This window comes from Dermacentor albipictus, chromosome 1, assembly GCF_038994185.2.
Source record: "Dermacentor albipictus isolate Rhodes 1998 colony chromosome 1, USDA_Dalb.pri_finalv2, whole genome shotgun sequence".
Classification (NCBI taxonomy): Eukaryota; Metazoa; Arthropoda; class Arachnida; order Ixodida; family Ixodidae; genus Dermacentor; species Dermacentor albipictus.
Genome location: NC_091821.1, coordinates 186,776,901 through 186,802,842, shown reverse-complemented (window position 1 = coordinate 186,802,842; position 25,942 = coordinate 186,776,901). Strand labels below are relative to the sequence as shown.

The 25,942-nt window shown below is 44.4% G+C and overlaps 1 protein-coding gene across 3 annotated transcripts in view; it reads right to left on the bottom strand.

The window, feature by feature from the left end:
• Positions 1 to 25,942, bottom strand: part of LOC139054086 (putative ATP-dependent RNA helicase TDRD12) — a 254,611-nt gene that overhangs the window by 135,086 nt on the left and 93,583 nt on the right. For 2 of the 3 annotated variants that reach the window (XM_070530611.1, XM_070530612.1), the window contains exons 11-14: positions 24,924 to 25,066; positions 16,541 to 16,631; positions 14,992 to 15,114; positions 11,321 to 11,509 (exon numbers count right to left, since the gene is read on the bottom strand). In XM_070530611.1, the coding sequence (XP_070386712.1) occupies positions 11,321 to 11,509; positions 14,992 to 15,114; positions 16,541 to 16,631; positions 24,924 to 25,066 (546 nt within the window). The remainder of the gene's footprint in view (positions 1 to 11,320; positions 11,510 to 14,991; positions 15,115 to 16,540; positions 16,632 to 24,923; positions 25,067 to 25,942) is intronic. The other variant, XM_070530613.1, reaches the window with a different exon arrangement.

Sequence of the window (25,942 nt, the reverse complement as noted above, 5' to 3'; positions counted from 1 at the left end):
GAGAGATCGTATCTCCCTGCCTGACGCCTTTCTTTATTGGGATTTTGTTGCTTGCTTTATGGAGGACTACGGTGGCTGTGGAGCCGCTATAGATATCTTTCAGTATTTTTACATACGGCAAGCTACACCCTGATTCCGTAATGCCTCCATGACTGCTGAGGTTTCGACAGAATCAAACGCTTTCTCGTAATCAATGAAAGCTATATATAAGGGTTGGTTATATTCCGCACATTTCTCTATCACCTGATTGATAGTGTAAATATGATCTATTGTTGAGTGGCCTTTACGGAATCCTGCCTGGTCCTTTGCTTGACAGAAGTCTAAGGTGTTCGTGATTCTATTTGCGATTACCTTAGTAAATAGTTTGTAGGCAACGGACAGTAAGCTGATCGGTCTATAATTTTTCAAGTCTTTGGTGTCTCCTTTCTTATGAATTAGGATTATGTTAGCGTTCTTCCAAGATTCCGGTACGCTCGAGGTCATGAGGCATTGCGTATACAGGGTGGCCAGTTTCTCTAGAACAATCTGCCCACCATCCTTCAACAAATCTGCTGTTACCTGATCCTCCCCAGCTGCCTTCCCCCTTTGCATATCTCCCAAGGCTTTCTTTACTTCTTCCGGCGTTACCTTTGGGATTTCGAATTCCTCTAGACTATTTTCCCTTCCATTATCGTCGTGGGTGCCACTGGTACTGTATAAATCTCTATAGAACTCCTCAGCCACTTGAACTATCTCATCCATACAGTCGAACCTCGATATATCGAACAGCGCGGTGATCGCAAAATAGTTCGATATAGCCAGAATTCGATAAATAAAATCACGTAGAAAACGCGTTAAAAACTAGCACAAATCAATCAATGAACCAATCGTGGCGCAATAGATACTCACATAAAGCTTCAAACAAAGTATTTATTTCGTTCGCTGAAAGTACTGAAGCAGCGTAGCCTGCTTCATATTGGCAACCGCGTGCTTGACCACGGCGTCCTCAACATAGTCCAAACGGTCCACAAGAGACGGTCCAGTGCCTTCTATTGCGCCGCAGTAGCGGCGTAGAAAGGCCAAAGCAGCTACAGCCTCAGTTGCAGTCGGGAGCGGGGCAACATCAACGCTTGCTGGATCAGCCTCGGCAGCGTCTTCCTTTGGCCGCTCAGCAGTCACTTCTGCCGCGATCTCCACGTCTGTTAACTCCGCCACTGTTCCGGTGCTGTCGTCACCGCCAACGAAGTCCTCAATGCACATGCTGTGTGGCTCAGCACCGACAAAGCGCTCCAACTGGCTCCACGGCCGCCTCGATCACGCGCGCACGGCGGGGGCGCGGGCGCGCGTGATTGAGGAGGCCGGGCTGGCTCACGGCCGGGGTGCGCGCGCTCTGCTCGAGACGGGCCCAGACCGGCCGTAGCTGGCTCCAAGCCGCCGCGTGTGTACGCCGCTACGTTCAAATGGCGCCCTCAGCGCAACCGATGTGGGAGCTGTCGTACGCAGCAGTCTAGAACGCCCATCGCGCCGCCGCTATCTTCGAGAGTGTTGCGGGAAAGCTCGCCTCCTGTCAACAGAGCGCACTTGGTCTGGGGCGGCGGAGTTCGATATATCCTTTTTACATCCGGCCCCGTTCGAAATAAAAAATTAAAAATGCATGCGATTTTCCACGTGATATAGAAAGTGTTCGATATACGCAATAATTCGATATATCCGTGTTCGATATATCGAGGTTTGACTGTATTAGTAATGATATTGCCGGCTTTGTCTCTTAACGCATACATCTGATTCTTGCCGATTCCTAGTTTCTTCTTCACTGTTTTTAGGCTTCCTCCGTTCCTGAGAGCATGTTCAATTCCATCCATATTATACTTCCTTATGTCAGCTGTCTTACACTTGTTGATTAACTTCGAAAGTTCTGCCAGTTCTATTCTAGCTGTAGGGTTAGAGGCTTTCATACATTGGCGTTTCTTGATCAGATCTTTCGTCTCCTGCGATAGTTTGCTGGTATCCTGCCTAATGGAGTTACCACCGACTTCTATTGCACACTCCTTAATGATGCCTACAAGATTGTCGTTCATTGTTTCAACACTAAGCTCAATAGGGCAATAGTTAACACCTTCTTAAACCGGAACTTTAAGAACATCATTTCGAGAATCATTCACAATGACATCGTATACATTAATCCACTTGATTTTGTAAATGCCTTCTCTGATGCTTTCTTCAGTAACACTTCTGATTCCGCTTCATGCTGTAACATGTCCTTCAAATGCTTACCTCATTCATTTTTCCTTTTTCCAACAACACCTGATGAAGTAATCTTAGTAATTAGAACCCTTAAAGCCACTAGTGCTGGCCTAGATAATATTAATGCTCACCACATTAAAATGATCGCGCAACATATCGCTAACGTCCTCTCAGCTATCATTAACCTGATTTTTAAAACCAATATTTTTCCACATGAACTCAAATGCGGTCGAGTCATTCCCGTTTTCAAAAAAGGTGGTCGCACGCTTACCCAGAATTATAGACCCATTTTTATTCTTCCATTTTTTAATAAAGTTATTGAAAAACTTATAGAAAAACGTCTAACAAAATATTTAGATAAATTTAGTATTCCTTCCGCTTATCAGCTTGGCTTTCGTTCTGGCTTTTGAACTAATCTGTTATTGAAAAACTTATAGAAAAACGTCTAACAAAATATTTAGATAAATTTAGTATTCCTTCCGCTTATCAGCTTGGCTTTCGTTCTGGCTTTTGAACTAATCTAGCACTTATACCTCTTACTGATTATCTCAAAAAGGCGATTGATGAAGGTAAATTTGCAGCCTCGATATTCGTTGACCTATCCAAGGCCCTTCGATACAACTAATCCCAATTATTTGTGCTAAACTTGCAGCCATTGGAATAACTTGTCCACCTCTACTTCTAATACGCAATTACTTACAAGATAAAAAACAAGTTGTTAACATTTCTGAGTACAACACTAAAGAAGCTACTACTAAATGTTGGCGTATCACAGAGGTCCATATTGGGTCCTCTAGTTTTCCTAACTTATATTAATGATTTGCCTAGTTGCCTCTCCTCATCGAAGTCTATTCTTTACACTGATGATACTACTATATTTAGTCCTAACAATTGTATATCAACACTAACACATAAGCTAAATGAAGATTTTATGAAAATTTCCACATGGTGCGAACTTAACAAGCTGCAGATTAACCATAATAAGACCAATTTTGTAGTCTTCGCCTCAAATCAGCGATTGCCTGAGCTCCTCGAGTCTATTTCCATCAACAATCACCTAATCACTGCAGTTGATCATTACACCTATTTAGGCGTGGAATTTAATCGCCATCTTAAATTTCACCTTCACATAGCTAATGCGAAAAAGAAAACTGCATACGGAATACGCATTTTAATCAAAGGACGGCCATATTTCTCATTTTCTACCCTCACGTCGCTTTATTATGCATTTGTTCAGTCTCATATCAACTGACATTGAATCACAGAGAAACACTTGTAGCAGTCACCTAACTTCGTTGCAAGTCATTCAGAATCGAGCTATTCGACTAATAACATTTTCACCTTGAAGCATTAACGCAAATCAGCTGTTTCATGCACATAATATTTTGAATGTGACTGATCTGATTAAATATAACATGGCCATATTTATTTTTAGGGCATTAAACAATGATATCACCAGTAAGATAACCGTCGGACCATTAGGGTTACAGAATGGGTACCAAGAGAAGGCAAACGCAATCTAGGACAACAAAAGACTAGGTGAAGCGATGAAATGAGGAAATTCACGGCCACTAGTTGAAATCGTTTACTGATGCACAGGGCTAATTAGAGATCGCAGGGAAAGGCATTTGTCCTGCAGTGGACATAAAACAGGCTGATCATGATGATGATGAAACAATGATATTCTAGTAACCATCATACCAAAGACATCCCTTACTAATATAAATACAGTAGCACTAGATTTGCAGGAAATATGAACTTCATTTTACCCTTCGTTCGCACCAGCTATGGTAAGCAGTCATTACACTTTTCAGCTTTATCTCTGTGGAACACATTACCATTCCCTTTAAAATCATTTGAAGCTCACAGATTTCGTACAGAACTTAAGCATTTTCTTTTAGCTTCCTTTGATTTTACCATTTGAGTGTAAGATATGTTGCATTTTTAACTTTCACTTAGTTTCTCTACTTGTCTCTCACATTTTTTTTTACTCGCCTTTTTCTCAAGCTATTTTCGTAGTTTCACCTTTTGTTGACTAATACGAAGCCTCGTTATTCTTTAATGCATTCATCTGCTGCTTTTCTGTTTATTTATGCCTTGTCTCTTAAAACCTTTATTATAGTAAATTTTACATGTTGCCATTGTTTGTATTCTTAATTCTAGTCATCATGCACAGGAGGTCCCATTTCAGTTTCTAACTATGGGATCTCCTTCTGTATATACTTATTATGCAATTATCCCCATTTTTGTCATGAATAAAACTGATTCTGATTCTGAACACAAGAGAAAAAATAAAGAATGCAGGGCTCGTGACGTGATGCGATCCTCTGGCTCCAATATGAGAGAATGCAGGGTAATGCATTTCGCTTGCACGTGCTAGATGGGGCAAGTGGAGAGAGAGTCTATGTTGGTAGTGAAGCTCACCTCCTGAAATCATGGGTTTGTGAAACTTCAAATATTTTGCTCACTGCTATTAATGAACTAATTTGAAAATTTTGTACAGTTGAACGCTCCCTAAAGGCACATAACTTTCAGTGTACAACCAAAATTTGCTACGGGGTGCTGTGCCACACTGCGCATCTACATCGAGGCCAACTGGCGCTCCAACTCCCACCCCCCTTCATTCTTCTGAAGTGGTTTCCCTTGCAGGGTGTCTACCAAGTTGGCATTTCCAATTTCCCCTAGTTTTCCAGGTTTTCCCTGAGTGCCTTTGCGAAATTCCCTGAGTGATGCAGAACTATGTTTTGTGTCAAGACGGGCTGAAACCATATCACCCGATGCTGTCACTCACTAGTAAGCATATAAAAAAAACTTTAAAAAAATGACTTAATGCAATTTGAATACTAAGGAGTAGTGTTTATGCTATTCAAAAAAAGAAGAGAAGGGAGGGTTTAGTAAAATGCACAGATAATAAAATGTCTGAAAAAAATTGCAAATCGAGTCGAACCTTTTCAAATACAAATAAAAATGAGATGCATACAGAAGGAAATATTTTTGAATATGAGCTATTTCTATCAACTGATAGTAAGCTCGGTGGTATGAGGCCCGAACTTTGTCACAGTTGAGATTCTCTCTCAACAGTTCGTAACTCAACCTAAACTATCCTGACAAACTCTCAGCTCGTAACGACGCCTCACTGTTATGTTTCACTGCTTTAAAGAGTTTATTTTGGTTTGGATGAGGGACATTTGCATCTCAGCATCAGCCAAACTTTGTTTTTTCAGCTCAAAACGGTGGCAGCATGCTTCCTTTCCCGTTCATTCCCCAATGCGTAGGTCCTTTCTATTCTTGTCCGCCTTCCACCACTCGTTCGCCCCACGGACCGTTTGAAGCATCTTCTTGGTCAGTTGCACAGTCCACGTCCGATTTTTAAAACTCCCTAGGTGCCGCGAAAACGTCTGAAAAATCGGCTAGTTGGAAAAAAGAAATGCATGCCATTTACTGCCCTTAAGGGCTCAATCCGCCACAGGCACATTCGAAAACGCTCTGCAGGCCTGCGGGTACACGTATTAGGCATATTGAAGCTCATATTGTGACAGGAAATACCGGGTGCACGCGTGTATAATTAAGGAATACATACTGTGTCTCGGAACAACAGCCCCGCCACGCGCTTCTTATGCTTCACTGCAATACTTTGGCGTATGCATCACTAATTAACATTTCTGTAAAGAGGCAAAGCTGACTTCCAGGAACCGGAATTATGCAACACATCATGTTTTCTAAGCTTCTAAGCCAATCACGAGGACCACAAAGGCAGAGTCCGTGCCACTGCTGACAGCAGCTAATTCTTTCAATAACAAATGTGGCACCCAACGGCAAGCGAACGTCGAAGCAGCTAGGTCTAGCGTTGCCGCAGTGGTGGCTACGGCTGCCAGCGGATCTGCGTGCGACAGCGCCAGTTCGAGGCGCCGAGCTAATCAAAATGGCAGCGGTGGTGACTTTGATTAATGCCATTTCGGACCTACGGTCACGGCAAAATGTCCGGAAAATAAGTCGGCGAAGACTTCTACATTATACATTGACTCTATGGGGTACGTTATGGTGCCACGAAGCCGTCCACATTATCAGGAATCCGGAAAATCGGTCGTTGACTGCACACTGGCAACTCCTCCAGTCGACGACAGGGCATCAAAGACGCTTCGTTACGATTCCTGTCTGTTACTCGAGTCGGCATTAGCGCAACTTTCGACCCTTTCAATTAAATTACAGATAATTTTCCCTGATAGAGGCACAAATTCCCCGAGTTTCCCCTGAGTTTTTCCAGACTACTCAAAATCCCTGAGAATTCCCGGTTTTGCCGGTCGGTACACGCTGCATACTCTCAGCCCGCGCACGAAACCTCAGTGTTTTCACTGCTTTGAAGAGTTTACTTTGGTTTGGATGAGAGACGCCTGCATCTCGGCATCAGCCAACACCGTTTTTCGAGCGCCAAAACGACGGCAGCACGCTTCCTCTCCTGTTCATTCCTCAATGAGTAGGTCCTTTCTGTGCTTGTCCTCCTTCCGCCACGCATTCGCCCCATGAACCATTTGAAGCATCTTCTTGGTCAGTTGCACAGTTCACGTCCGATTTTTCTAACCCCCTAGGGGGCGCGAAAATGTCCGAAAAATCGGCCAGTTGAAAAAGAAAATGCATGTCATTTACTGCCCTCAAGCGCTCAAACCGCCACAGGCACATTCGAAAGCACTCTGAAGGCCTGTAGGTACACGTATTAGGCATACCAGTGCTTGTACTGTGACAGGAAATACCGGGTGCACGCGTGTATATTTAGGGGTACATAATGTGTCTCGGAACAACAGCCCCGTCACGCGCTTCTTATGCTTCACTGCAATACTTTTGCATATGCTTCACCAAGTAACATATCTGTACAAAAGCGAAGCTGACTTTCGGGAACCAGCATTATGCAACGCTACGAGCTTTCCAAGCTTCTAAGGCAATCGCGAGGACCACAAAGGTGGAGTCCGTGCCATTGCTGACAGCAGCGAATTCTTTCAATAAAGAACAAGGCAACCAATGGCAAGAAGCTTCATAGCAAATGTTGAGGCAGCTAGGCCTAGCGTTGCCGCAGTGGTGGCTACGGCTGCCAGCGGATCTGCGTGCGACAGCGCCAGTTCGAGGCGCTGAGGTAATCAAAATGGCAGCGGTGGTGACTTTGATTATTGCCATTTCGGACCTGCGGTCACGGCAAAATGTCCGGAAAATCAGACGGCGAAGAGTTCTGGCGTTAGAAATTTTAGATGTTCCGATACATTGACTCTATAGGGTACGTTATGGTGCCACGAAGCCGTCCACATTATCAGGAATCCGGAAAATCGGTCGTTGACTGCACACTGGCAGCTCCTCCAGCCGACGACAGGGCGCCAAAGATGCTTCGTAACGATTTCGGTCTGTTACTTGAGCCAGCATTACCGCAACTTTCGACCCTTTCAATAAAATTACAGGTAATTTTCCCTGATAGAGGCAGAAATTGCCTGAGTTTTTCCTGAGTTTTTCCAGGCTACTCAAAATCGCTGAGAATTCCCAGTTTTCCCGGATGGTAGACACCCTAGCTTCGTGACAGCCTGCAATGTTCAATGAAACTGCCGAACCCTTTCCGCGAGTCGAATTGAAAAGTCCTGGGGCACAAAGCAACGCGATGAATCCACTGGCAGTGTTCAGAATTCCACAGAACTGCTGACTCCCTGCCATGGAGATCGGTTCTATGCAGCTTGAACTACTCCTTTAACAAAAAACTTCTCCTTAGACTTCTTTGACGAAAGAGGAAAGCAACACGGTTGATGTCAGCACCGGTCCTGCCAACGATGGGATGCCCAAAGGGATTTAAGGCAGAGCCGGCCCATTGCTAAGAGAGTCGCTACCAGTTGCCCCCTCGGTCTGGTGCGCTCTTGATACCTCTACCTGTATGCTATTACCTGCTATATGTACATACTCTATAACGCCTTTTGTCTCCTCTTCGTGAGCTCCAAGGGTTCATCTCTCGTCTTCAACCCCGAATCGCAACAATGGATGGTAGCTATGGGATCAGAAACGAGTATCAACAGCAGATGGCAAGCTGCGAGATACGAGGCCCAGAGACACCTGCTACACTGCTCAATGGCACCTACGAGACAGACCGGCGTCAACCACTTTGGCTGGGTGAGTGCCTGTTTGCTTTCATGTCTTCAGACCTCTCTAGCACAGGCAGATGTTAGGAGTGTTTTGTTATTTTTTGGTAGACTATGAATTAAAAATTTACGTTCATGAAACAGTGGATTTTATACTGAAGTAAGGTTAATTCAGTGAGTCAGCAAAACGAGAAACAAGACTGCATGCAATGGAGCAATTCCAAGTTTAAGACCTCAATCAAATTTGCGAGGAGTTGGGCATTTCCACCGGCTCCGAAAAAGCAAGGAAATCAATTCTCGATGTGATGCAGGCAGAGGACGCGACGGGAGACGCGTCCTCTGCCTTGGGAGACGACTGTTGAGTGAGAACTGGAGGCAAAGGAACATGAGAGACACGAGCTAGAAGGAAAGGAGCACGAAAGTACTCGGCAAAAGGCATGGCGAGAGAGCAGTCGAGACATTCAAAGATGAATATGGCGCAAAGCGCGATACTATCTCCAAAATTTCAAGGCAGGTGAGAGTATGGTTACTTTTCTTGCAGAGTTCAAAAAAGTTTGTGAGGAAGGTGTCAACTGAGACCTCTGGTCTGAGCGGTTGATCTTGTTGCTCGCTTGTAATCTCGCTTCCATTGACAAGGAAAATTGCAACTACAATGAGGCAAAGATAGCTTTGTTGAGGTATTTTGATGCTGTAAGTCAGGCCAACAGCGAAGGCTGACATGATAGCAACAAGGCCGAGACTGTCGAGGAGACTGCAGAGCAAGCTGGCTAGCTCAAATGCATCAGCGACAGCTATGAGCATAGCTTGGTTTTGTGGCCCGAACTGGTATCGTTGCGACGAGATGGCAGTGTATCTGGGAGTACAAGTACCAAGACCACAAGCTTTGCCGGCCGCGCTGAGGGCAAACGACGAAGGAGCAAGCAGAGAAAGTCGAACTCAGGCGGCGATACGAGCCGGGTCAAGCGCACCAACCGCCATGACATTAAGAAAAGTTGAGTGAGCTAAATCCGAAGTTTAGGTTGGTGGCAAAATCTAGAATAGGCATGATGCGCGTCGGGAAAGAATTATTTCACAGAAATTCGCACGCCGCAAATGCCACCTATTCTCAGAGTTGCGAAGACATTGTAGGCAGAAGAACAGAGCATGCTCGCGGGTTCGTGAATGCTGTGAATGCACTGCTCTCCCAGTATTCAGCTGCCGCAGGTCGAAAGTGGCAGGTGCTTCAGGCGACTCAGTTTTGTTCTTGTCCCTCGTCTGGACAGTGCGCAAACTCACAAACGGTCGACTCATTCGAGTGCGTCTGAAATTGTTGAGATATAAAGAGTGCATTGTGTAAAGCTGTTAGTCTTTTCTGTTTGCAATAAACAAAAATTATGTTTGTTTGTTGTTCATTTTCCACAAAAACCTGACTGCTGAACGTTTGAGTGAAGATAGCGACAGTGTTTCCGCTTGTATTTACGCATATGTAGGCTAGGAAGGGCCTAAATGCTTAATTTTGATTGCGACTTGATTAATGTATCGTATACTTTGATTGTAAGTGTCAGTATGGAATTCAGGTTCACCTTTGTTTTTATGTCATTCGCGTGAGTTTGAGTATTTCTTTCTTGCTTTGGTATGAACGCTTCTGGGCTTTAAAAGTGTGGTACTCATTTTGCTGAGTGCATTTAGACAGCACTAAGCGGACGATGATTTCGATTGGTGGTTACAGTTGTCGGATGTCATTTTATGCCCAAGTGCACAGATTAGCAGCGCTCAGCCTTTGCGTCATGGCTTTCGGGGGCAAAATTAACTCATCTTTGGCAACCTTGGTCTTTACCAAACCTGCTCGCATTACACTCAAGCATCACTTGCAAGGCAATTCTGATTTCATCAACTCTGTCATGCGTTGAGAATTAAGGAAAGACATATCTCGAATTTTTCTCTCGGATATGTGTCTCATGTTCGGAAACCTTTTTTTCTTTCGTTTAGTGTAGACAGATTTCAAAAAGTGCTTTGTTTATTGATTTTGGTCTGGCGGTTTGAAGTGCATTTGGAGGGTGCTTGCTTTGGCCGGAGAGGCCTGGCGCTGTTGATTCTCAGTCGTTCCAGTAGACCTTCTCAGGGCTGAGTAGCAGGGAAGACCACCGGCGGAAAAACAGAAAAGCCTATCCATCCAATCAATCAACGATGTCATTCAACTAGAGCATCCAATCGTCCGAGCTGTGTCGGATAGTTCAACTTCTGGATGCATTGTCTGGTGGCGGGGGTGCTCTTGTGCCACACTTCGTGCCTACATCAAGGCGATGAGCGCATCCCTCTCCCCCCCTCGTTCTTCGGAAGTGGCTGCCCTTGGCGACAACCTACAAAGTTCCGGGAAACTGCCAAACCCTTTCTGTGGATCGAACAGAGGAGTCCAGGGGCACAGAGCTCCACGATGAATCCACTGGCAGCCTTCAGATTTCCACAGAACTGCTGACCCCTTGCCGTGGAGATCGGCTTTAAGTAGACTGAACATCTCCTTCGACGAAAAACTTCTCCTTGAAATCCTCCTTCGATGAAATTGAAAAGCGATGCGGTTGATGTCAGCACCAGTCCTACCTCGTTCCTGCCAATGATGAGACGCCCAAAGGGATTTAATGGAGAGCCAGCCCACTGTTAAGAGAGAGTCGCTACCAGCCGCCCCATCATTCTGGTGCGCTTTTTGCACTGTTACCTGTGTGCTATTACCTGCTATATGTACATACTGTATAAAGCTTTTCGTCTCCTATTCATCTACTCCAAGGGTCCGTCTCTTGTTTTTCACCCCGAATCATAACAGGGGCCTGGCGAGGAATCCTTTCAGACATAGTATTACATTGAGATAAGCAAGAATTAAAAATAATTCTAATGCCGCCACTGTTAGACAAATAGATATTTTACAATTGACTACCATGCCTTGTTAAATTGACAATTCAGCAAATGAAAGAAGCACATCTTTTACCAGTGCACTCTTCAGAGAACCCCAATGTACTCACTCCAACGCCTGCAGGAAGACTCGCGTAGTCAGTTTCCTCCGTCAATCTTGAAACCAATGGAATCAGGTAAGCAAGTGTCTTGCCCGAGTGTGGTGGTGCCACAGCTACAACATCTCTACCGGACATCACTGCAGGCCACACCACTGACTGAATGCATGATGGAGCACGAAACCCCTTAGAACACAACTGCTATAAGAAAGAAAAAAAAAGAAAAAGTCAGAAAAATAGTTTTAATTGAGAATAGGATAACAAATAAACAGTCACACTAACTATAACTACATAAAATGGCACTTTGTAACAGTGCACATCAAAGAAACTGTAATGATGATGCCTGTAAAACAAGCACCTCAGTGGTGGCTGATGCTTTCTCTTACAAGGTAAAATTTTATTAATTCAGCCACAATTACCTCAAACATCTAATATTCAGGACTCGGCAGCTGGCAGTATATTGAACCAGAACTAAACTGAAAAAGAAAATGTTGTGCAAACCAGAACTTTTTTTTTTTTCTCTACAGCGAAAGTGAAATGAAAAAATAGTTTTCTATTCGATTGGCCACCTTCCTTAAAGCTTTTCATAAATGCATTGCCTGTGCTTGTGGCTGAACCATGCTACATTATTTGTAATGCACATGAGCATGTCCTCCCTTTAAATGTGGCAGCACCATTAATGCGGTTTGCAATGTGTCACTTGAGGGGCGGGGGAGGCAGGCATGTTAATGATACTCTCACAAGCCAGTGAAATCAGTGACTCTGAAATAGTTCTCCGGTGGTGGCAGACCAATATACACTTGCTGAAATGAATGCCCCCGTAAGTCGGTGATGCTTCTGATCACACTGTTAAGCAAATTGAAGTAGGTGTAAAAAGGAGTGAGTTAATGCTTCCGAAATGTGCCTACACAATGTGATTTCTTGTGTTACTACTGGCAACCTGAAGAACATCATGGATTTTTTTTTCCATGCAGTTCATGAACACCGTTGAGCTTTTGTACAAGATAATTTAAACAAATTTTTACTGTTTCTCCGTAATTATTTTTTAGGTTATGCAAATGAACATAAACCAGTCTAAACTGATCTGAAAAATTTTTTCACTCCAGATTTGAACCGGAAGTGAACCATTTTCGCTGAACTGAAATGAAAACAAGAGCAAAAAAACTTTTAATTTGACACTCTTTCAGCTCATACCAGAAAACACAAACTATATTCTGTGGCATGCAACACACATTATTTTGGAGACAACTGGGCATATACTATACTTCAGCCAAAAAGCCAGAGTGATGACGATGAGAAACGCATATGTGATTGCAAAGCCATGAAACAAAAGTGAAGCTAGCAATTGAGCCAAAACAAAGTGGCATAGTATGCAACGCTACAATCACAATCACAAAAGAAAATGTGCCAACAGAGTAGGTTTTTTTTTTTTTTTTACTACACTAGCTGTTATGGGTTCTTTCAGCTATCAGTGCAGGCATAAAATCTTATGTCTGTACATGCTATCACCCTGCTTAAAAAGTTTTCACAGCCCTTTCCAGCCCCTTTTCCACCACACCGCCTCCCGCCGTTTGCTCTGGTACTGCCACTGATCATAGCCGCAAGTCCCTGTAAAAAGGCATTAAAAGAAATCATTGCAAAGGCAAGCAGAGGCAGAACAGCTACCACTGTTAACAGAGATTCTGCTACTGTGCCCCTTAGTATTTAACAGTCTATGCACCCTTTAGTAGGTGTACAATGCAAATGAAAGCTGTCCAGGAACATTAAATATTAGGGGTGTGCAAATTCTGAATAGTATATTCTAAATTAAAATATCAAAGTATATCAAGAAACAAGCTGTATATCGAATAGCAGAAAATGTATCCCAAGAAAGTTTTGTTTTACAGTTTTCCTTCAAAATACAGAAGGGCTTTCCCATATTTACAGCAGGTGGATTATAGTAAGGCCAATCTGTATGACAGACGAAACTGTGGATTGCACATCACTTGACTCAATCATCGTTCCTCTGTGCATAGGTTGACCATGGTCAGTACGAAAGGAAAAGGGCAGGCACTTTTTCATTGTTAGGTTCGGTGTGATTTGCCACCTTGCGAAGGTTTTGACACTGGAAGGGCCACGGCAAATTCGTGTGGTGCCAAATTGACGTCATGGATTTCCAAGTAGTACTTTCGTATTTGGGCTGTTCTGGACCTGTAAAAGCTCTTGAAATTCCCTAGTCTCCCACTTTTCTAGGGAGGAGTGTAGTACAACTCTACCGATTAACAACTATCTAGGTTTGAGCAGTTGCTATTAAACTCTATGATGTCACGGCGAGCTGGGATGGGAACTCCATGGCGAGGTCGCCAACCATCTTTTGCATCTTTTCTGGCCTACCAAGCCTCTTAACAATAAGAGGGGTTCTTTTGTTATTTACATAGATAATTTACTAGTGCAGCTGAAATAATTTTTCTGTTTATTGTCCCCTTAAGGAAGGACATTTTTGTAGGTTTGATATTCCACATATTCCGATTTTGTTTTGTTCACCATAATCAGTGATGTGAGCATGTAATGTTCTTCATTCCTCAACTGATATGAGCTCGTAGGTCAAGGCATATAGGGCTAGGCCACTTGATTGTCCACGATTAATTTTTTTACCACAAGCTTGGGAGACACAGTTGACAAAGAGCATAAACCACAGTCTAGTGCCCAATCACCATGCACGTGGTAATAATGCACTATGCTAAATTCAATAACCTCACGTCCTCTTGAAAAGCAAAAAACAAGTAATGGTGCAAGAAAATAAGGTTGCAACCAAGAGGAATAAGTACGGTGGACAATGATAATCTTTTTATCTACGAAGCACCATCGTGCATCAGCCCTCGATGCATAAAACTGCGTTGATCATGCCGTCGCAAAGCCAGCAAGGCCACCCAATTCATTGTAGCCTCACAAATGGTGCATATAAATAGGAATCAATTCAAATCTGTCAGCTGTAACAACAGCAGTCTTTCTGCCTGTAACACCATAAATGAATTCCGCCAATGAATGCAGCATCACAACAGTTTCTATTGTATTGCGTGGTAGCTTCCCAACTTCCACACCACTGAAACTATACACTGTGGTACAGCGGTGGCACAATTTAGGTCAAAAAAGGCCCTTCTGGAGCAGTATGATGCAACAAATTCCAGTGGGCACAGATTAGCGCAGCATTCCTCCTACTGCCACTCCAGTCTGCCTTTTACCATAAAACATTCCTTACAGCCTAGGCACTGCAGGGCACTTAGCAGATTCAATTTTTTCTGTGCAGCACACACTCATAGGTGTAGCTGCACAGTTAAGTTTTTTTTCACTTGTTCATAAGCAATGCAAGAGTCTCAATCCTTTTCCTACCTCACACGACTGCTGGTAGCCCTGTGGACAGTAGCATGGCTCAGTGGCCCTTCTTGGAGTATTCACTAGAAGACTACAGCCACCGCACAGTTGCACGTAAATTACACTGAACTTTCTAAGGAGTAAACCAGTTCTATTGATTTTGATGCATGAAACTGGCACCATGCTGGTGCGCTGGGGCAAACCAACCAAAAAGCTAATTATCATCATAAAGTTGAGCTACTGAATGCCATGACAGCCAGAGGCAGGCTGCACAAAACAAAACACCCACAATATGATGGCTGAACAAAACCAATGGGCTGCTAAGCTTTTACCGATTTCACAGACCCATCAAATGGTGTCTGGTCAAGGTGAGTCATGGGCCTAGGAAGTCTAATGCCATGGCAGAGAGCCCGAACTTTGGAAATCGCAGGCTGAGATGACAATCTGCAAGAATCCTGGAGAGGAACAGGAGGAGAAGGATTACATAACTTAGATATATATATATCAAGATTATAAAACTAAAATAGCCTTAACACATGAAAGAAATAAGGCCGCTATAGTCTGAAAACACTAGAACTTTTACGAATTCAGAGTGGTACTGCATTCTCAACACAGTAACTAAAATAGTTACTTTGAGTGCATTTCGACATTGAGAAACTAAAATTCAATATAACCATGAAAAACAACCTTAACCCTTTCAGGGTCAATGATGTAAATACACGGCACTGCAAACAAGTCCGAAATGGTCGATGCCATATATTTACGGCGCTGTCGATGTGCTTAAAACGCGTCCCACTTTCTCTTTCTTTCTTTCTTTTTTTTTTTTCTGGCATGTGCTGCCACTGTGTGGGAATTCAGGAAATTTTTTTCTCGCACCTCCCTCTCTCGGTTTTCGTTGCATAGTTTGTTTTAGAGTTAGTTGGCTCTGACACGTCTATGTATTACTGCTCACAGATTGGCGCGCGCGGCCAGGCGGCAGTTTGGGCTTTATTCCGCGGCCAGTTTCAGCTTCTTGTGCTCGCAAAACTGATGGCTATCTCGTTACTAATTGCTCAAAGGGCGACCGCCTGTTTCTCGCTCGTTTAGTGCTCACAGTGAATTGGAAGGAAGGATGCCACCGTGCATGTGGTTCCTTTCCTTTTCTTTCTTTTTTTTTTTTGGAGACTCGCGAAAACTAATTGCCTCTGGTTGGCGATAAGATGAAGATTAGCGGAAGTTTGTCACACGTTTTGCTTTTTTGACGGGCACGCAACCACAGTTTTCTTGAGTGCGGTCACCTACGCAGTTCGATTACGCTATGGACGTAAATATTGGTGTAAGAGCAGGAACATTTGAGACGGTAAATTTTTTTCAAAATAGGTCCCTCAGAAAAATTGGAATCTGCAATAAAAAAATTGACCCTGGGCAGTCGCATATGGCGAAAAAAATCTACCCTGAAAGGGTTAATCATACTGTGGGAACAAGATTACAAGTAGTGCAACATTATTAAAAGAGCCTAGAAGTTGTATGAATATAACTTGTGATAAATGAAAAGGTAAGATTTTTTTAGTGTAGTCAGCATTTAGGTAAGACAACTACACTAAATCAACCAAGCTCACTAGCAACACGAAGGAATAATATTTAAATTAGGGCCACACTGGTGCTACAATTATCGAGACAAATGTGTTTACATTAAGACTCAAAGCTGAACAAGTTTGTTATTCTCAGTGGTGAGGAAAGAAAAACAGACAAACAAGGTCAAATAAGATGAGCAAGGAAGGCATCAAATTGGTACTGACACAATGCCCCCCTTCTGTCGCTTCTCATTTTTTCTATTATAGTGATACAACCTTTACTTCAGCATTTTCTCTTTTGACTTCCAATTCAAATGTGTCAACTTACATAATCAGTGTTGAAGTATACAGCACCCTTGAACCGTCCAGAGGGATCCGTATCTGATGGCAGTTCAGGAAAGCTTTTGAAATCAGGGCTCCTGTTGCATAGGCAAAAGGAAAAAAAAATGAAAGCGCACAAATAAACAACTGCAAAAGCCTATTGAATCTTTGAAAGCAAACTACGATTTGCTTTAAAAATTTATGGAACTTGCTTAAGTAATTGACATCAATGCTTCAAAATCCCCAAATCCTGCTTACAAAATCTGCTTTAAGAGGTAAAGCTGCCTAGACAAAAAAGTATGGCTGCAATTGGGGCTTTAAGGAGATCAAGAAGTAGGTGAGCTGGTATACTTGCAGTGCTTGTCATGTCGTTCTCTAGTTTGTGTGTATGTCTGGCTGCACTATTTTCAACAACCATGTGTTTCAAAATTCATACCCGTGATTGTACAAGACAAACAAATGACCTGAGGTACTAGTGCTCTAGTTATAAATACCATCTGCATACTTCCGTATGTCCAAATTTAACTGAGTGTCATCGCAACACACACCTCCCGAGCTTTACAAGAATCCCCATTCTTCGCCCTACATTAGCATAGGCCTTAACACACAGCTCATTAAAAAAAGAAACCCAATGCTATCCAAAATGTGCATTTTTATTCAAGGACATGGTGGCAATACTGATAAAGCCTTTCCACGGTGTCTACCAAGTTGACATTTCCAAATTCCCTGAGTTTTCCAGGTTTTCCCCAAACACCTTTGCAAAATTCCCTGAATGAGCCAGAACTTTGTTTTATGTCAAGACAGGCTGACACCATGTTGCCCGCTGCTGTCCCTCTCTAGTAAGAATGTTGAAACAAAAAAATGACTTAATCCAGTTTAAATAATAAGGAGTAATATCTATTTTATTTAAAAAGAAGACAGAAGGAAGATGTTAGTAAAATGCACAGCAAAAAAAAAGGTAAAACGCATTCCAAATTGAGTCGAACATTTTAAATACAAATAAAAAGGGGATGAATACATAAGTAAATATTTTTGAAAGTGAGCTATTTCTAGCAACTGATAGCAAGCTCATCGGTATGAGGCCTGAACTTTGCCACAACTAAGATTCTCTCTCAGCAGCTGATAAATCAACCTCAACTGTCCTGACATACTCTCAGCCCGTACACAACATCTCAGTGCTTGGTTTCACTGCTTTAAAGAATTTGTTATGGTTTGGATGAGAGACATCTGCATCTCGGTGTCAGCCAACACTTCGTTTTTTGAGCTCAAGCTCCTTCAAAGAGGCGGTGGCACGCTTCCTTTCTCGTTAATTCCTCAGTGCATCGGTCCTTTCTGTTCTCATCCTTCTTCTGCCATGCTTTCACCTCATGGATCATTTGATGCATCCTCTCGGTCAGTTGTACAGTCAACGTCCGATTATTTGGACTCCCTAGGCGCCGCGAAAAAACATCCGAAAAATCGGGCAGTCGGAAAAAAATGAATGCATGTCTTTAACTGCACTTAAGGGCTAAAATTGCAACAGGCACGCCCGAAAAAGCTCTCAAGGCCTGTCAGTACACTTATTAGGCATATCGGTGCTCGTACTGTGACAGGAGACGGGGGTGCGCGCGTGTAAATTAAGGAATACATACCGTGTCCCGTGACAATTGCCCCTTCCTACGCTTGTTATGCTTCACCGCCTAACACTGCTGTACTGAGCTGAAGCTGACTTTCGAAAACTGGCATTACGCAACACACTGGGCTCTGTGAGCTCATAAGCCAATCGCGAGGATTACAAAGGCGGAGTCGGTGCCATTGTTGACAGCGGCGAATTATTTCAATGAAAAACACGGCACCGTACGGCAATAAGCTTAATAGCGAACGTAGAAGCAACTAGGCCCAACGTTGCCGCGGTGGTGGCTATGGCTGCCACGGGATTTGCGTGCAGGAATGCCGGTTCGAGGCGGCGAGATAATGAAAATGGCGGCGGTGGTGGCTTTGATTAATGCCATTTCAGACCTACAGTCAGGGCAATATACACTGACTATATGGAGCACGTGGTGGTGTCGCAAAGCCGTGCGAATTATCAAGCATGTCTGAAAAATCGGGCGTTAAATACTCTGGCAATACATGGTGCCGATGAGACGGCGTCAATGACGATTCATTGCTCTGTTACTGGAGCCAGCATTAACACCACTTTTGTTCCCTTTCAATAAAGTTACAGCTAATTTTCCCTGATAGAAGCACAAACTCCCTGAGTTTTCCCTGAGTATTTCCAGACTATTCAAATTCCCTAAGAATTCCCGGTTTTCCCGGTTGGTAGACACCCTGCTTTCCATATTACATATTGCCACGTAGTAGTGACAATAAAGAACTCGGGAGCAATACTGTGAATGACGAAACCAACTTTCATTGGGCAAACCTGTGCCCACAAAAACAGACTATACTCAAAGCACGATAGCGGTGAACACGGTTGGCAATCGTCGAAAATCTTATCAGTGGGTCAAGCGTGTCGGCTTTTACACATAAGTCATCCAAGGTTACAGAGTAATCGCTCGTGCCCGCATCTTCTCCAGAAAGCTCTACATAATTCGCGTCGCGCATACATGCAATCAGATTACGCAAGCTTCGGCGAACACAGACAGCGGACAGAACCATCGATAACATTCGAGAAACTTTCGACACATGCAGGCACGTCCTGCGTTAGACGGCGAAATGCAGTCACCCAATAAACCAGTACACATGTCAATACCTCACTTTTAAAAAGCATTGTCTTGATGCTACAAACAAACACGAAAGCGAAAACAAAACCACGCAAAATAAAGAAAAACAATAACAAAATTACAAAGAGACTAAGCCTGTAAGTTCTTCAGCGGGCATAGAAAGGCTTAAGGTGCACCACATGGATGACTTCAGGTCGTGCGTGGCACTGCTGTAATTGTGAAATGCCGTCTGGTACAACCTCATAGTGCAGTGTGCCAACGCATCGGATGATCTTGTAGGATCCGAAATAGCGGCGTAACAGTTTCTCGCTCAGACCTCGTCGGTGTAACACAGTCCAGACACAAACACGGTGGCCAGGGTCGTATTTCATGTATCGTCATTGAAGATTGTAGTGTCAGCTGTTGGTCCTCTTCGGCGTGCTGGAGATAGGCGGCAACGTTGAGATTCTCTTCGTAGGTGACGTGCAGCAGCATGGCGTCGAGAGTTGTCGCCGGGCTCCTGCCGTAAACCAGCTTAAACGGCGTGATCTGCATTGCTACTGGCACTGCAGTGTTGTAAGCGAAGGTTACATATGGCAGGACGGCATCCCACATCTTGTGTTCCGACGTCGACACACATTGCCCATATGTTGGCGAGCGTCTTGTTTACCCTCTTTATAGGAACATTCATCTGCGGGTGGTAGGCAGTTGTCCTCCTGTGGCTTGTCTGGCTGTATTGCAGTATGGCTCGCGTGAGCACAGCTTTAAAAGCAGTTCCTCAGTCAGTGATGAGCACTTCCGAGGCACCATGTCGTAGCAGGATGTTCTCGATGAAAAATTTGTCTACTTCAGCTGCACTACCTTTGCGCAGGGCTTTCGTTTCAGCATAGCAGGTAAGTTAGTTGGTGGCCACAACGATCCACTTGTTTCCAAACGTTGACACTGTAAAGGGTCCCAACAAATTCATCTTGATCTGCTGAAACGATCAGCAAGGAGGCTCGATCAGCTGTAGTAAACCCACTGGCCTTGTCGGTTCTGTCTTGCGTCGCTGGCAGCCACGACATTTTCCAACGTAGCAAGCAACATCAACGGACAGGCGCAGCCAACAGTAGTTGTCTTGTATTCTTTCAGGCATACGGGATCCCCGGCTGTCTGATCATCGTGCAAGGCATGCAAGACTTGTGGCCGAAGTGCTGCTGGCACAACGAGAAAGTAGTTTGCGCGGACTGGGGACAAGTTCTTCTTTATGAGGACTTCATTCCGTAAGCAGAGTGATGACAGTTCATGCTGAAAAGCCCTAGGGACAATGCCTATCTTACCTTCCAAGTACTCCGCAAGGCTTCATAACTCTGCATTTACTCGTTGCTGTTAGGCAAAGTCGTCTCCAGTAACTGTTCCCAGGAAGGCATCGTCGTCCAGTTCACCGTGCGGTGGCAGGTCAATAGGGGCGTGCGACAGGGAGATGGGGTCAGAGTGCTTCCTCCCAGACTTTTAAACCACGGTAATGCAGAATTTTTAGAGTCTGAGACTCCATAGTGCAAGGTGACCTGAAGCATCCTTTAGGTTTTGCAGCCAACACAAGGTGTGGTGATCGCTTACCACATTGAAGTGCCTGCCGTATATATAAGGCCGAAATTTCTCCGTAGCCCAAATGATTGCAAGGCTCTCTTTCTGCGCTATACAATAATTCACCTCCACTTTTGATAGTGACCGCCTAGCGTAAGCTATTATGCCTTCAACTCCGTCCTTCCTTTGAACTAGCACGGCACCAAGACCAATGCTACTTGCTTCGGTGTGTATTTGTCTTGAAGTCTTCGCCGAAGTGTGAAAGCACCGGCGGTGACTGCAGCCATCATTTCAGCTTCTCAAATGCGTCTTCTTGCCCCATTTCCCATTTAGTGTCGATGCTGGCTTTCATGAGACGAGTTAATGGTTCAGCAATGCTTGAGAAGTCTCTTACAAAGCACCTCCAATAAGCACACAGGCCAAGGAATCTTCACACTGCCTTTTCGTCAATGGGCCGCGAGAACTTAGCAATGGTGGCTGTCTTCTGCGGGTTGGGATGGACTCCAGACTTGCTGATGTCGTGGCCTAGGAACAGAAGTTCTTCGCAGGCAAATGGCACTTTTCTGGCTTCAGGGTGAGTCCAGATGACATGATCACCTTTAGTACTGTCTGAAACCGCCTCAGGTGGTCTTCAAAACTCGTGGCACAGACTACAACAGCATCAAAGTAGACGAGACAAGTCTGCCACTTCGGTCCTGCCAAGACAGCACAAAGCAAAGTCTGAGTGGCCTCAACTTGAACTTGAAGAAGCCGTCTGGCATGATAAAGGCGGTCTTCTATCGATCCCTTTCGTCGACTTCAATTTGCCAGTAACAAATCTTGAGATCCATAGACAAAAATTACTCAGTATTGCAGAGTCAGTTTAATGCGTCATCTATGCGTGGGAGGGGGTATACGTCCTTCGTTATTTTGTTCAAGTGGCGATAATTGATGCAGAAGCACGGAGTTCCATCCTTCTTCTTCACTAAGACCACAGGAAACACCCACGAGCTTTTCGGTGGCTGGATGATGTCGTCGCGCAGCATTTCATTGACTTGTTGCCTTATAGCTTCTCGTGTTGACACTCAGTAAGAGCTCTGGAAGAGTGGTCGAGCAAATTCTTTGGTTATTACACAATACTTTGCAACTGGTGTTTGCTGAATCCTTAATCATGTTGAAAATCACTCTTTGTATCGTCACAGAAGACTTTCGAGCTGTTGTTGCTTACTCATGGGGAGGCTTGGATTTATGTTGGAGATTGATTCGGACGCTATGGTAATTGAGGTAGATGTGGCAGAATCCGAGAGGACAAACACATTGCTTGTTTCCCCAATTTCCTCGAGCTATACGATCATCGCGCCCTTGTTCATGTGCTAGAACTCTTGGCTGTAATTTGTCAGCATGACTTTCGTTCTTCCTCCATGCACTTGAGCCATCCCTCTTGCGTCAGAAATTTCACGGTCTAGCAGTAAATGCTGGTCACCCTCGATGACACCTTCTACGTCTGCAGGTGTTTCTGTGTCGACGGAAATGAAAATGCTGGAGTGAGGCCGGATGAGGACCTGATCTTCGAGCACACTCAAGGCATGGCGACTACGAGAGCTCACCGGCAGTATCGCTTGTTCTTCGGATAGCATTACTTACTTCAGGTCGATGATCGCACAATGATGGTTCAGGAAGTCATGCCGAGAATGATGTCTCGTGAACACTTTCGGAGGATAACGAAGGTGGCAGGGTAGATCCAGTCACGAACAGTATTTCTAGTCGTGCAGATTCCAGTCGGCGTTATGAGGTGTCCTCGAGTGGTCTGAATTTGAGGGCCTTCCCATGTAGTCTTAACTTTTTTCAACTGGGCGGCGATGGGTCTACTCATGATGGAGTAGTTGGCTCCTGTGTCCACTAAAGCCATGCCTGCGTGGCTGTCGAGAAGCCCGTCGAGTTCGGTGGTTATTTGTCGTGCGTTGCAGTTTGGTCTTGGCGTCGGATCACAGCTGCGTCGTGTTGACCTGTGGCTGGAACGTCACGTTGTCAGCTCTTTTCTCGATGTATTGTTTGCTTCCAGGCTTCGTCGGGATGGCGGAGTCTCGTGGATATTTGTCGAGATATTCTTGTCGGTGTGGAGGATCTTCAGTTCAATGAACAGAAACCGCACTTCTATTGGTTGCTGCTTATAGTTTTTGGGATATGGGATATAGACCTATGCGCCGGCCCCGGGCTGGGCCAGTGTATGGTCGGCACTGCGGCGACAAGTCGTAGCCTGGTGATGGCAAACAGAACGGTCGTTGACGGCTCCACTCAGTGGCTGCGACGTAGTCGGCGATCTCACGTGGTTATTCACCTTGCATGGATGCAGTGTGTCGACGGTAAATCGTCAGCACATGTGGCCCGCTTCTCCGCAGTGATAGCAGAGCGGGCGGTGGTCGGGGGCGCGCTAAACATGAGTCTTCCTTGGAATGCTGTGTGCGGCAGCTGGTTGGCATGCTGGCTGTGGCGGTGGTGGACAACGGAACTGTGGTGTTAAGGGGCGGCCCTGGTGCAGAGGGGGAACGTGATGGCGGGCTACGTCAGCATAGGTCATCGCTTCAGACGGGGTTTCTGGTGATTCCAGCTTCACTTCAAGAACTCCCAGTGACCGCTGGATTTCTTCTCGCATGACGTCAGCGATCGAGGCAACCTGAGGCTGCAACGTTGGAAAGATCCTCTGTAGCTCCTCGCGCACAATTGCTCAGACAGTCTCGCACATGTCGTTGGTGCCAAGTGCTTGGACCTCGTACTTCGGCATGACCACTTCGCGATCATATTATCTCGTGTGCCTTTTCAGCGTCTTCTCAATGGCCGTGGCTTCAGATAAAAATTCCACAACAGCCATCAGGGGTTGCGAATTAGCTCAGTCAATAGGTTTTGTTTGACAGCCGTCATCAAGAAACGAACTTTCTTTTCTTCTGGCATGTCAGGGTCTACAAGACAAAACAGGTGGGTCATCTCATCGATGAAGATGGCAACTTTTTCGTTAGGTAGCTACATTCGAAGTTCTAGGACTTCAGCCTTTTCTCTTTATACCACGCTGGTGAAGGCCGGCAGAAAGCCGCAGCGGAACAGTTCCCATGATGTTAAGTTTGACTCTAGATTCTGAAACCATGTCCAAGCGGAGTCATCCAATGAGAAATAAACATGGTGCACCTTCTTCTAGCAGTTCCAATTGTTGAATGTCGCTAGTCTTTCGTAGGGTCGCAAGCCAGGTTTCTCAGTCTTCAGTCAACGATCTACGGAAGGTCAGTGGCTCCTGAAGCTGTTGCAGCACGATGGCGAAAGCTGGGGCTGCCATTGGGGTTGTCAAGGTGTCCGTGATCTACTTGTCATTTCGGATAGAAGTCCATGCTCCAGAGGCAGGTCTTGTAGCCTGTGGCTTACTCAATGGTTCGGGGCCAAGTTGGTGCAGTCTTCGGGTTGCAAGCCTGGATCGCAGCTCTACGGGGACGTCCGGTACGTCAACACACAAGCACCTCTACCACGTCACGTAGTAGTGACGATAAAGAACATAGCAGCAATACTTTGCATGACCAAACTAACTTTTATTGGGTGAACCTGTGCCTACAAAAACAGGCTATACTCAATCACAGCGATAGCGGCAAACACAGTTGGTGATCGTTGAAAATCTGATCAGTGGGTCAAGCGCATTGGCTTTTATGCACGAGTCATTAAATGTCTGAGAGTAACCGTTGGTGCCCACATGTCTTCCTGAAAGTTCTACACAATTCGCCTTGCGCATACATGCAATCAGATCACACAGGATTCCGTGACCACAGACAGCAAACAAAACCATCGATAACATTAGAGAAACTTCCGATACATGCAGGCACATCCTGAACTGAGCAATAACATTTGTTAGGCAGTGAAATGTGGTCACACAATTAAGAAGTACACGTGTCAATATACTGTAATATAGGCTTAGAAATCTCAGACCTTTTCGTTATGGCAATGCGCAAAAAAAAATATAGAAGCACTGTGTGCAAAAAAATCATCACTAATAACACAAAATTCTAAAGATGAAGTGCAGCTTCTATATGCAGGGTTATTGCTTCTACTAGTGTATGAATTTATAAAACCAAAATATTGGAGACATACAGCCAGGGGAGACAAATACTATGCACGAAGCCAACTTGCCGAAAGTCTTCTGATGAGTGACACCCGTCCATGGTTGTAGAACAATCGTCAAGCCCCTTGACAGGTTCACATGGCACCTCAAAATTACTGGTGGCAATTAACTTCAAAAAAGTTTCCCTGCTTGACATTGTTGCAGAAGGTATCTGTAAGGTGCATAATGCATCATAAGTTTTCAGAGCTAAAAGAAAAAAAAAAAGGCACGCAAAGGCCATAACTGATACCGAGACAACCAAAAGTGAAAGACCTCCCGCTTATGACAGCAAGGTTGCAGTCAGCTTGCAACTCAAATTCGGAACAAATAAAAATATAATCAGCTTGAGAAATTTGAATTGGTAATGCAATTCCACGTTATGCATATAACACTGTTTCAGAGTGAAGTCTGATGTTTTTCAACTTTTGACTTCCCTCAACCTCCCCTCAACAACCCCCCCCCCCCCCCCAAACAAAAAGCAATCTACCAAGACGTAATCATAAAATGGTCTTGATTCTACATCACTTACGAAAAAACACAATTGTATCTTCTAATATAAATTTTACGAATGTGTATCAACCACTCTTAGAAATACAGCATCGTATATTTCTGCTGCCAGACTTTCAACATGTGAAAATTAAGCTAGAGAAAACTACCAACATGCTCACAGTTACACTGAACAAAAGTGACAAAACCAAGACCGTTTTCCGACTGTTGCCAAAGGTTCCATCGTTGTCAGAAAATGTTGCTTTAAAGAGTTAAGATCAACGCAAGAGTTTTCATTTATCCTAGACCCATTTTACCAAGGCTTTGGCCACCAATAACACGATGATTAAAAGCCTGTTTTAACAGGTGACATGCAGATGTGTTTACACTTCAGAAAAAGTTTGATCAGTACTTGTTGCAAAGTAGCCCCAAATGCACATTCTATTGAAAACTTACATGAGTAAGTATTAAAAATTATAGGGCTTTATGTGCCAAAACCACAATCTGATTATGAGACACGCTGTAGTGGGGGACTCTGGAAATTTGGACCCCCTAGAGTTCT